The sequence below is a fragment of the Gobio gobio genome, assembly GCF_949357685.1.
Source record: "Gobio gobio genome assembly, chromosome: 13".
Taxonomy (NCBI): Eukaryota; Metazoa; Chordata; class Actinopteri; order Cypriniformes; family Gobionidae; genus Gobio; species Gobio gobio.
This window is the reverse complement of record NC_137106.1, coordinates 28,325,836-28,338,607: the sequence shown is the minus strand read 5'-3', so window position 1 is coordinate 28,338,607 and position 12,772 is coordinate 28,325,836. Positions and strand designations below refer to the sequence as shown.

The 12,772-nt window shown below is 37.2% G+C and overlaps 1 protein-coding gene across 3 annotated transcripts in view; it reads right to left on the bottom strand.

Annotated features, from left to right (window-relative positions):
* The window catches only part of bicc1a (BicC family RNA binding protein 1a), a 53,224-nt gene that overhangs the window by 6,673 nt on the left and 33,779 nt on the right, over nucleotides 1-12,772 (bottom strand). Inside the window, exons 7-19 of one of the 3 annotated variants that reach the window (XM_079833091.1) lie at nucleotides 12,003-12,188; nucleotides 10,562-10,816; nucleotides 8,045-8,176; nucleotides 7,768-7,969; nucleotides 3,563-3,796; nucleotides 3,328-3,485; nucleotides 3,107-3,230; nucleotides 2,647-2,800; nucleotides 2,451-2,556; nucleotides 2,321-2,360; nucleotides 2,049-2,203; nucleotides 1,737-1,911; nucleotides 1,459-1,619 (exon numbers count right to left, since the gene is read on the bottom strand). In XM_079833091.1, the coding sequence (XP_079689217.1) occupies nucleotides 1,459-1,619; nucleotides 1,737-1,911; nucleotides 2,049-2,203; nucleotides 2,321-2,360; nucleotides 2,451-2,556; nucleotides 2,647-2,800; nucleotides 3,107-3,230; nucleotides 3,328-3,485; nucleotides 3,563-3,796; nucleotides 7,768-7,969; nucleotides 8,045-8,176; nucleotides 10,562-10,816; nucleotides 12,003-12,188 (2,082 nt within the window). Of the gene's footprint in view, nucleotides 1-1,458; nucleotides 1,620-1,736; nucleotides 1,912-2,048; nucleotides 2,204-2,320; nucleotides 2,557-2,646; nucleotides 2,801-3,106; nucleotides 3,231-3,327; nucleotides 3,486-3,562; nucleotides 3,797-7,767; nucleotides 7,970-8,044; nucleotides 8,177-10,561; nucleotides 10,817-12,002; nucleotides 12,189-12,772 lie in introns of all 3 variants that reach the window. The other 2 variants (XM_079833092.1, XM_079833090.1) reach the window with 2 other exon arrangements.

The following is a 12,772-nucleotide window of genomic DNA, read 5'->3' as shown; positions in this document are numbered from 1 at the left end:
ATATTTTATGTATTCTCTCATTCACAACTACAATAGTTAACCCAACTATGACGACTTCCACTCTGAGAAACCCGGAAATGTGAAAAGGGTCTATTGCGCTTGCAAGGAGAACTAGCTTTATTTCCAAATAGATTCAAAATGTTTAATGGAAGAAGGAAAAACAAAAAAACAAAAAAATCAAGGCAACTTTTCTACTAAATTTTTCTACTAAACGTTTCACTAAATAAACACAAAATATAATTTACATTTAAATGTTTTTACTAAACATTTTAATATAATTATTAATATATTTTGAGTAATGATTTTTTTGTTGCATTGCAAACACTGGTATTACCTTTTGTACGTGCAAATCTAAAACAGACCTGCAAACTCAGAAGAGGTAAAAAAGGTGACATGTTTATGAAGTATATTTTTGTTGGGGGCCTGGGGGCATCGTCCCCCAGGAGAGATTTTATGATACATTTTATGATTTTAACATGCAAACAAAGCATTCTGGTTCCCTCTGACAAGAAAATAAAGGGAAAAGACAACATTTGCTTCAAGTAAAAAAATTATATATAAAAAAAAAAACATTTATTGACACTAGGGCTGGGCACTGACACAAATTTCACGATTGGATTTGATTTCGAATTGCAAGCGTGTGAATCGAAATCGAATCCAATAGTGAAATTTGTGTCAATGCCCAGCCCTAGTGTCAATAAATGTGTATTTTTTTTTTACTACGAAATTCAATATTGATTAATTTGGGGCCTATCAGGTACAGTACATGGTTAATTTCCTCAAATAAAAAAATATTTCACAACTAATACTTTAAAACTATACAGGATGGTACATCATTATAATATTAAAGGTTAAAATTATTTGATTTGTAGGCTACTTACAAAAAATGACACATAAGGAAGTTATTATAATAACGTTATAATAAATGTATGACAATTATGTTTCTACTAATTGTTTTAATATAAACATTTAAATAGTGACTGTCATAAAACTGATTTATTAAACGCATTAATTGAAGAACAGGTAAAAACACAATGAATATGCAATATAGTGCATATATTTAGCAAAATGCCCTTTCTAGCTGACATTGAATGTCTTTTCTGAGGTAAACGAGACGTTATATGACATTGTATATTGACGCGGTTCAAACCCTGAATGAGTGCTTACATGTGACACGATACAGATTTCATCAAAAGTTCTACTGTATCTTGCAACATACCCTCTGATGTTCATCTATGTTTATTTTGTGTTGTAACTAGTTAAGAGGAAGAGACTTAGTTGGTTAATAATCGGTTCACGTGCGTTGGTTCACATGAACCCATTGTGGCAGCAAGAGAGACGTCTATGGTCTCACTCCAGTCTATGAGAAATTAGCCCATTTTTGATTCTTGTTACAAATTTTGTTTGTAGGGCGAATTTCGCTGAAAAAAAGACTAATTAGCATGTATGCAGAATTACCTCCTGCTGCTGGAAGATGTCTATATATTTGCCGAGACTGAGTTTGCTGAAGAGCTCCGGGAGATCTGTTCCTTTGAGAGAGGAGCTGAGAGAGCAGCCATTACTGCCAGGCATAGATATACTGTCCATATAATTACTGCTGCTGAGATACTGCTCACCTACTGACCCAAACACACAGATAAAGAGAAAGACAGAACTAGTGAGTAGGCAGTACATTTGTTGCTTTTAGTTTAGTTTAGTTTAGTTAAGTTCAATGAGTACAAAATCTTCAGTCTTACAAGATTTGTTCTTGATTCTCTTTGTGCTGCTGACAGCTGGGGAAAATTCTGAATTTCCTGACAGTCCGTTCCCATTGATGTTAACATTCCCATTCAAATCCCCCCAATTATCGGATGTAGTGTCATTACCCAAACCCTCCGGGCCCCCAGAGTGTGACACAGAGAGATGAGAGTTCTGGAAAACACAAAAAAGCAACTTTGAAAACCAGCTTTTAAATGTTGAAGAGATCATTATCAAAACCTTTAGATATAGCTTAATTTAAGCTGAACTGAATTGTGGCTGCATGTGACTGTGCACCGGTGAGTTTGTACCTCATAAGTTGTGCTCATGCTGGGTTTATATGGCACATGGTGTGCCCTGCGCAGCTCTTTCATGCCCTCCGCTGGCATTGATTTAGAGAAGCCCAATCCACTCCATGTATTTGTGGGAGTCCGAATCTCTGTCACAACTGGCTTCTTCAGCATGGCTATACAAAACAGCGCAACAGTTTATCAACAACCTAACCAGTGATCTCATATTAGGATGTTATTTATGTACATTTTAACATTTACATTTTAAATTAAGAGATCAAGTCTTTGCTCACCTTTAGTGGCTAGTAGCTTCTTTTTCTCATAGTCAAAAGCCTGAAACACATTCAAACACAAAAACCATGTGAATATGTGTAGTTTTTGAACACTTCTATACGAGTACAGTGTGTGTATGTGTATATAAACCTGCATGTGTGGTCCAAGTCGTCTTTCTGCAGCTCTCTCACTTCCTGGTGCCCTTTTATCAGCCAGAGCACTCTCACAATCAGAATCGGCCAATACACACTCAACACTGCACACACAAAAAAAATTTAAGCTGCAGTGTAACTTTTTATATAAAGAGAATTGCCATTATGTAAAGTCATTTTATGACTGAACATACTGAAGAAGTGAGTTCTTGGTTCTCTGCAGAAGTTCCATGGTTTGTCGTTTCCCTGACGACACCGTGCAAGAGGCCAGCATCTGCTTCAGCTCATTCCCATTGGCTGAGTGAGACGGACTTCTGGGCATGCCCACTTCAACAAACGTATCTGAGCCTAATATAAACACACACACAAATAGTGAATATTATAATGAATCAATACTGCACACAGTGAACCAAGGCAGACAGACAGACAGACAGACAGATAGATAGACAGATAGATAGATAGATAGATAGATAGATAGATAGATAGATAGACAGACAGACAGACAGACAGACAGACAGACAGACAGACAGATAGACAGATAGATAGATAGATAGATAGATAGATAGATAGATAGACAGACAGACAGACAGACAGACAGACAGACAGACAGACAGACAGACAGACAGACAGATAGAGGAAGATTGTGTTCTGTACCTTCATCTGTAGATTTATTGGAAATGGATTCTGATTGGGAGTGTCCAATGACTTCCTGGGCCGTGTCACAGTGGGCAGGGTTCAATGATACAGAGGAGATTCGGCTGTACACCGAATTTGCGAGCTGCAACATACAGCATCCAGCAGAAACATACACAGGAAGCATAATGAGTTTAAAGCAAAACAGAACAATGTAACTTTAACAAAGAGAAGTTCCTCACATGTCCGTTGAGATGATCTGCACTGGCTGGTTTGTGTATCGGTGCGAGTCCAGGTGGAGGGGACGGTGTGTGAGCGTGTGCTTGACTCTGGACCCCAGAGAGCAGAAGACCACTGACTGTCTGAGACACTGACTGCAACATCAGATCTGTGGAAAACCCTGAGCCGGGGACAGAGAGCGAGGGTTATATAATAATCATGAATAAATATATGAGGTTTACAAGAGCCTGCACTCACCTGATGTGTTAGTTGTTGAACTAAGCGCACTGGCCCAGAGTGAAGCAGTGTGACCAGGAGCATGTGAATGTATGTGAGAAGATGTGTGTGAGTGCATGTGAGCAGGTGTATGAATGTGTTGCATGTTGTTCACTGCTCCTTTCTGAATGCTCAACACAGAGCCGTGTCCATTAAGAACACAGTTTGGGTTTGGGGAACCATTAGGAATGGGGCTGACAGACCTTAGAATACCAGCTGAAGAAATAGAGACAGAAGAGAGAGTGCAACGTGAATATCAAAAGTATTAGTGATCAAAATGTCTTGGTGTATAACGTGTATACATTTTTTGTTATTATTTATATAGCACCAATGCAACTTTTAAATGAGGGACAGCACAAGCAATTTCAAGAGACAACAATAGCTCATTAGGCACACAATTGCCCTGGAAGGCACATACAATTTTATCAGTATTTCATCCCCCTTCCTTATGCAGGAATCAGGTATAGACTACTATGTGCAGAAAGGCCAGCTATAGTAAGAGTTTTGTTCCTATAGCTATACAAGCTTTAAATACATAAGAAATCAGCCACCGACATGTCATTTTATAATAATGATAATAATAATAATAATACGTTTTATTTATAAATGTGCTTTTCTTAAACCCAAAGCGCTACAACAAGTATAAAATACATCCATAAAAAAGAAAAAAGATAAAGCCCAAAAATGCAACTACAAGTACAGTACAATTATACATCCAGTGTCCAAAATCTCCAGTTAAGACAATATCTTAAAAAGATGGGTTTTTAACTGTTTCTTTAAACTACCTTATGTGGGGGTATTCCTAACAATTAAAGGAAGTGCATTCCATAACCTAGGGGTCGCAACAGAAAAAGCTCTTTCACCCATAGTTTTTAATCTGCAAGAAAGCTGTCAACCCTGGAAGTAACAAATGCATGGACAAGCCTTTCTGCATCAGATAATGAAAGAAAGGCCTAATCCTGGCAATATACCTGCGATGAAAAAATGCAGATTTTGAAATGCTCTTGATATGTGTGTACAATGTCAATTGAGAATCAAAAAGAACACAAAGATTACAAACTTGAAAACATGGAAATATTACACTATTGTCAAGGTGCAAACTGAATTTTTTTTTACCATTAGAGGCAGCTGCCAGGGTGGCAACTCGAAGGACCTCTGACTTTGTACCATTCAATTTAAGAAAATTGTGGTACATCCATAATTTAATTTCCTGCAGACAGTCTGAAAGTGTTGCAGAGATACCTGTGATATTAGTATTCGTGCTAATATAAATTTGGGTATCATCAGCATAAAAGTGGAACCCCAAACCATGCTTTCGAATAATCTGCCCTAGAGGAAGCATGTAAACACTAAAAAAGTATAGGGCCAAGGACAGACCCCTGGGGAACAACATAACAAACCTGTCCAATGTTCGATTTATTGTTACCTAAAACAACAAACTGGGTACAATCAATAAGGCAAGATTTTAACCACTCCAACACTGTACCAGAAATACCAAGCCAAGTCTTCAGTTTCTCAATCAACATAGAGTGATACACCGTATCAAAGGCTGCACTCAAATCTAACAGCACCAGAATAGTAAGTGCACCAGAGTCAGCAGAGACAAGGAGATCGTTCATAACTCGAACCAAGGCAGTCTCAGTACTATGACCTGATTGAAACCCAGATTGAATTTATTACTGATTTTATGAGCAATCTTCAAATATTATGTTGATTAGCTAATAATTTTAAAACACACGAATGTTGGGTGATATAGTACATTTTAAATGATAAAATAAATAAATAAAAATATATTCTTTATTATCAAAAAATTTATTACATTCTTTAAAAAAAAAAACTATATAATTTTATTGTATTATTTTCAACATTTCCCACAACCCATATGACTTGTTTAATCTTTGATCATTTTTGTTGTAATAATATATTCTGCCACTGTCTTATCCATAAATATGATGCTGCCTTGATTTGGTCAAAAAGAGATACCTTACATGGCAACATAATTTAACCTACCATGCTAAACAAAGCTATTCTTACCAGCATGATTGTTAACTTTTAATTACTATTATTGTACTGATCCTAAATGTAACTGTAATTCAAACATGCACAACTAAGTCTGAGTCTTGAGAACAACAGAGAGGATTGTTTTAAGTCACACAAATAGTGTGTGAGTGAATGTGGAACACAGGCAAACACAAATACACACACAGCTGTCGCTAATTATGGAGCTGTTTGGCAGCATGAGCTGTAATCTGCGAACACAGACAGTAGTAATTATAGTGACTGCAGAGCTAAAGCAGGACTGTGTATGTTGTATTGATACAAACAGGCCTTGCTTAGAATACACATTCAAGGAATTACTTTTAGATTTTTAGATCATAAATGTACCTTACACTGTGGTTATATATATATATATATATATATATACACATACACAGGGAGTGCAGAATTATTAGGCACGTTGATTTTCTGATCATATTTTTTTTCCAGGCACATTTGACCAATTCCAAACCACAGTAATCCTAATAACTACTATTGATTTAGTATTTAATAATGTATAAGTGATATATAATTGTTCATGAAGGCTGGAAATGAAAATCACCTTATATTCAGGTGTGCAGAATTATTAGGCATGTTTTCTTTTACAGATAAATTGAGCCAAAAAAGAGATTTAACTCAGACTGAAAAGTCAAAAAGTATTAAATGCCCATGAGAAGGATGCAATACTAATGCAATTCTAGACATTGCAGTTAAGGCATGACCATTGGACAGTGAAATGCTCGTTGGGTCAGCAGGGTCAGACAAAAACATGTGGCGGAGAAAAGACACCTATTAACCGCAAAAGAATTAAGAATTAAGGTGAAGAATTAAGGGTGAAACCATCAGGAACCCTTTAGTCTCCAGTGCCACCATTTTCCAGAGCTGCAACCTACCTGGAGTCTCCAGAAGTGCAAGGTGTCAGGATCTCAGAGACTTCAGTTAGGTAAAGAATCCTAAAAAATGACCCCCACTAGATAAGAATCACAAGCTGAAGTGTTGTAAAATACATGAAGAAGGTTTTTTTATAGGCTTTATAGGTTTTATAGGTTGAGAATGACTCTTGAAGGACCAGCACCAGATCCTCTAGTACCACTGTTTGAAGAATTCATCTTCCAGAATCTGGCAGTATGTTTTGGGAGTTCATTTTAGTCCATCCTGAAGTCCGTTTTGCAGAGATGGACTAAAAATGAACTCCCAAAACGTACTGCCAGATTCTGGAAGATGAATTCTTCAAACAGTGGTACTAGAGGATGTGGTGCTGGTCCTTCAAGAGTCACTCTCAACCTATCTGTCCATAAAGCCTATAAAAAAACCTTCTTCATGTATTTTACAACACTTCAGCTTGTGATTCTTATCTAGTGGGGGTCATTTTTTAGGATTCTTTACCTAACTGAAGTCTCTGAGATCCTGACACCTTGCACTTCTGGAGACTCCAGGTAGGTTGCAGCTTTGGAAAATGGTGGCGCTGGAGACTAAAGGGTTCCTGATGGTTTCACCCTTAATTCTTCACCTTAATTCTTAATTCTTTTGCAGTTAACAGGTGTCTTTTCTTCACCACCTGTTTTTGTCAGATCCTGCTGACCCAACGAGCATTTCACTGTCCAATGGTCATGCCTTAACTGCAATGTCTAGAATTGCATTAGTATTGCATCCTTCTCATGGGCATTTAATACTTTTTGACTTTTCAGTCTGAGTTAAATCTCTTTTTTTGGCTCAATTTATCTGTAAAAGAAAACATGCCTAATAATTCTGCACACCTGAATATAAGGTGATTTTCATTTCCAGCTTTCATGAACAATTATATATCACTTATACCTTATTAAATACTAAATCAATAGTAGTTATTAGGATTACTGTGGTTTGGAATTGGTCAAATGTGCCTGGAAAAAAAATATGATCAGAAAATCAACGTGCCTAATAATTCTGCACTCCCTGTATGTATATATATATATATATATATATATATATATATATACACACACACACACACACACACACACACACACACACACACACACACACACACACACACACACACACACACACACACACACACACACACACACACACACACACACACACACACACACACACACACACACACACACACACACACACACACACATACATACACACACTAACTACATTACCCAGAGTTCTTAGTCTCAGTTCAGCTGAAGCTAGGGTGTCCAGTCCAATGGAGCCAATCAGGGGAGGGGAGGATGGTGCATGTCCGTTAACAGTGACATGGTTGATAGAAGAGGGCACATTGCTGGACTCCAGCCCTAACAGGATCCTGCGTACCTCATACATACTCCTAGCATTCCTTTCCACGCTCTTCACTATCACAGACTGTGAGGAAAACATGTAGTCAGTGACAGAGGCTAAATGTATCACATATACACAAAAGAAGTGGGCTTTTGTTACCTTGCTGGGTTGTTTCGGTTTGGGTTTAATACTTATGAAGACGTCTAGCTGCTCCATAAGTGTAGTGACGACCTGAGATGCCACCTCCATCTCCTCCTTAATGTCAAACAGCAGCACCAACGGCAGACAGCCCTAAAATATACATGCATTCAAACACACATACAAATCAATTCCGAAAATCACAACCTTTTACCTTATGAACCTAAAACCAGCTTGATTATAATGGGTTTCCTTAAAGTAATGTACTGGGTTAAACTCAACCTAATTAAAAAAAAAAAATCAATTTAAAAAGGCAAAAATCAAGGTTGTGGTGAGGCACTTACAATAGAAGTGAAGGGGGACATTTTTTGGAGGGTTTAAAAGCAGAAGTGTGAAGCTTATAATATTATAACTTAAAATCACTTACATTGATTGTTAAAACTTGCATATTATTTGAGCTGTAAACTTGTTCTTGTCTTTTTTATGGTTATTTCAGGGCTTTAGGTGATATTTGTCAAGGCAACAAAGTAGTAAAAGTGGATATAACTTTACACAGAAATGGTGAAAAAGTAAAATCATGTTAATAATTATATTTTTCAACTCTTGTGGCTGTACTATTAAGCAGTCAGTATTTCAACGCTTATGATTGGCCACCATTGACTTCCATTATAAGCATCTCACAGTATCCAAATATTTGCTTTTTTTATTGCTATTGTTACATAAAACTACAACTAAAACAATTAAAAATATTTTTGTTAACCTGAAATAAAATATAGATATTAGATTAAAAACTTAACAGTTCTTAAATCATGGGCTAATTTTCATTTTTGGGTGAACCAACCCTTTATTTATTATAAAATATTATAATAGTACATAAATAATAAAATAACAATAAGTTGATTAGTCGACTAGTCCTTCAGGCGATCCACCGACTAATTGATTTTGAAAAGATGTAGGCCTAGTTTTGCACATGTCTTATAATGAGACCTCTAAGATTAGAATATACACTCACCTAAAGGATTATTAGGAACACCATACTAATACTGTGTTTGACCCCCTTTCGCCTTCAGAACTGCCTTAATTCTACGTGGCATTGATTCAACAAGGTGCTCAAAGCATTCTTTAGAAATGTTGGCCCATATTGATAGGATAGCATCTTGCAGTTGATGGAGATTTGTGGGATGCACATCCAGGGCACGAAGCTCCCGTTCCACCACATCCCAAAGATGCTCTATTGGGTTGAGATCTGGTGACTGTGGGGGCCATTTTAGTACAGTGAACTCATTGTCATGTTCAAGAAACCAATTTGAAATGATTCGAGCTTTGTGACATGGTGCATTATCCTGCTGGAAGTAGCCATCAGAGGATGGGTACATGGTGGTCATAAAGGGATGGACATGGTCAGAAACAATGCTCAGGTAGGCCGTGGCATTTAAACGATGCACAATTGGCACTAAGGGGCCTAAAGTGTGCCAAGAAAACATCCCCCACACCATTACACCACCACCACCAGCCTGCACAGTGGTAACAAGGCATGATGGATCCATGTTCTCATTCTGTTTACGCCAAATTCTGACTCTACCATCTGAATGTCTCAACAGAAATCGAGACTCATCAGACCAGGCAACATTTTTCCAGTCTTCAACTGTCCAATTTTGGTGAGCTCGTGCAAATTGTAGCCTCTTTTTCCAATTTGTAGTGGAGATGAGTGGTACCCGGTGGGGTCTTCTGCTGTTGTAGCCCATCCGCCTCAAGGTTGTGCGTGTTGTGGCTTCACAAATATTTTGCTGCATACCTCGGTTGTAACGAGTGGTTATTTCAGTCAAAGTTGCTCTTCTATCAGCTTGAATCAGTCGGCCCATTCTCCTCTGACCTCTAGCATCAACAAGGCATTTTCGCCCACAGGACTGCCACAAACTGGATGTTTTTCCCTTTTCACACCATTCTTTGTAAACCCTAGAAATGGTTGTGCGTGAAAATCCCAGTAACTGAGCAGATTGTGAAATACTCAGACCGGCCCATCTGGCACCAACAACCATGCCACGCTCAAAATTGCTTAAATCACCTTTCTGTCCCATTCTGACATTCAGTTTGGAGTTCAGGAGATTGTCTTGACCAGGAACACACCCCTAAATGCATTGAAGTAACTGCCATGTGATTGGTTGATTAGAGAATTGCATTAATGAGAAATTGAACAGGTATTCCTAATAATCCTTTAGGTGAGTGTAGTCTGAAATGGCAGTGTGGCTAAATCAGCATTTTCTTGTTTTGGGAAAAAAAAAAACAAGAACAGAAGAATAAATCTGGCAAGAGTATTGAAATCCCTCTGGTAGGGCACGTTGCTAAAACCTCGAGGTCTTCTTCCAGCCCGGCATGAGTCTCATCATCTGTCAGTACTTATAGTGACTCATCCAAACATCTCTCAATATCATCTCTTTCAACATAACATGTGTTCTGTTTCACATTTCCCACAAATATGATATTAAATTAAAGAGCATAAGACAGAATAGAAAAAAGACAAACAAACTGTTGCCATACCATTAGCTGCTGTCTAGCCGTACATACACCATCAACGCTGCCCTGTATGTAGACAGCAGAGCGGCTAGTGTTGTGAGCGTTGAGCTCGGGGAAGTGTATATTGGCTCCAGTGCGCTGGGAAATGTGCTTGACGTTGGCTCCGTTGCGGCCCAAAAGGAAGTGGTGGTGCTGGGGTGCGATGTCCAGTTGTGTGCTGACCAGCACTGAACCGGCCAAAGACCCAGCGAGGTGCTCCAATAACAAAGCTGTACCGCGCTGCAACACACAAATATGTTAGCAACACACTTGATATAGATCTGCAGTTGCACAAACACACACAAAGATTCCAGCATATGAGCTTACACAGACACACACTAATAAAACCATCGCCCATCTCTTGTAATGTCTTATATTATGTGGTGGAGGCTGCTGTTTTCAGTTTAATTTCTGGCAGCTCTACTCGAAAAAATAAATCTCTCCATTTCATGAAATGACCTAGTTTTATTCCTTCTCCTGCTCAAGAGCTCTGCTCATTTCATATCTGCTAATGAACGCCACTTCAGTAGGAGGTTTTGAATGTTTTTGGGTGCACTATTTGCACTTTAAAGGGTTGACTTTCACTAATAAATTCAGATTTTACCATTTAATTTTTTTTTATATAGGAAGATCATCATTTTAAAACAGTCTTTTTACCATGCCTTTACCACTCATTTTAGTTCATTTAAAAAAAATTGCACTATCGTTCAAATGCTTGGGGTCACTAAGACATTAAAAAAAAAAGTATACTTAAAGTCAGCAAGAATGCATTAAACTGATCAAACATTCTACTTCTCCGTTGCTTCAAAAGTGTTTTTTTCTTCAAAGAATCCTGAAAAATAAGTATCAGTTTCCACAAATATGTTAAGTATCTCAACTGTTTTCAAACTTGATAATAAGAAATGTTTCATGAGCACCAAATCAGCATATTAGAATATTTCTGAAGGATCATGTGACACTGAAGGCTGGAGAAATGATGCTGAAAATTCAGCTGTGTCATCACAGGAATAAATTCTATTTTAAAATTATATTCAAATAGAAAACAGTAATTTTAAATTGTAATTATGTTGCACATTGTTTTTACTGTATTTTGGATTAAAATAAACACAGCCTTGGTGAGCATAAGAAACTTCTTTCAAAAACATAAAAAAAACATACTAACCCCAAACTTTTGAACAATATTGTATGTATAAAGTAATTATATATGTGTATATATATATATATATATATATATATATATATATATATATATATATATATATATATATATATAATATAGATAGAGAGTTAATTCCTTAAATAATATTGCATAATAATGTGTATAATTACATTAATTATAATAAAATTGATAAAGAACTGATAAAAACAGTCCCCATCTATTTCAACATCAGCATTAATTCATATGTCTATCACTTCCCAGCCTCACCTTAACGCCACTGGCATTGTTCTGGTTGCCACGGACGATGGCAGTGTTGCCATAGAGACGGGAGGGTGGTTTGAAGGAGATGGAGACATTGTAAGTGTGGGAGATATGCTGAACTACAGGAGAGCTACAGTCCACATGCTGAACCACCCCACTGCATTCAAACATCAACATCAACGGCAACAGCTCCTACAGAGAGGATGGGGAAGAATGATACTTTTGAGTAGAAAACAACAGACGGGTTGAAGACAACACAGAAGTTATGACATTTTTAACCACTAGGGTGCAGCAGATAAAGCCCTAATCTATGATTGGCCTTTCAAACTTGGCCACAAGGGGGCCAACAGAAAATTAGAAAGGAAAAACAAGTGTATTTAGGGCTTTATGTGTTAACTCAACTTATTAATTAGATAGCTTAGTATACTGATGTAGTAATATATTGATATGGGTTTGAGAAAATATGGGCTTTAAGGCAAAATTCTCTGCAAAACTCCTGTTATAAGCACTTAAAAATACATTTAAATTTAAGTGAAAGCGTTTCTCTTCAGGTTTATACATCTAATAGTGGGCAGTAAAAAAAGAAGTGCTGTCAACTTAATTATAAATATTTACATTTGTTAGGATTTTGTGCAATTACAAAGAAAAAACATTTATTTATTTTTGAGACATAAAAACCTTTATAAGTGAAAATATACACAGTATAGCTGTCTAAATGGTTTGTTCTTCCCCAGGGGTTCATCATATATGGGGTTCCTTGACATCAAACAGTTTTA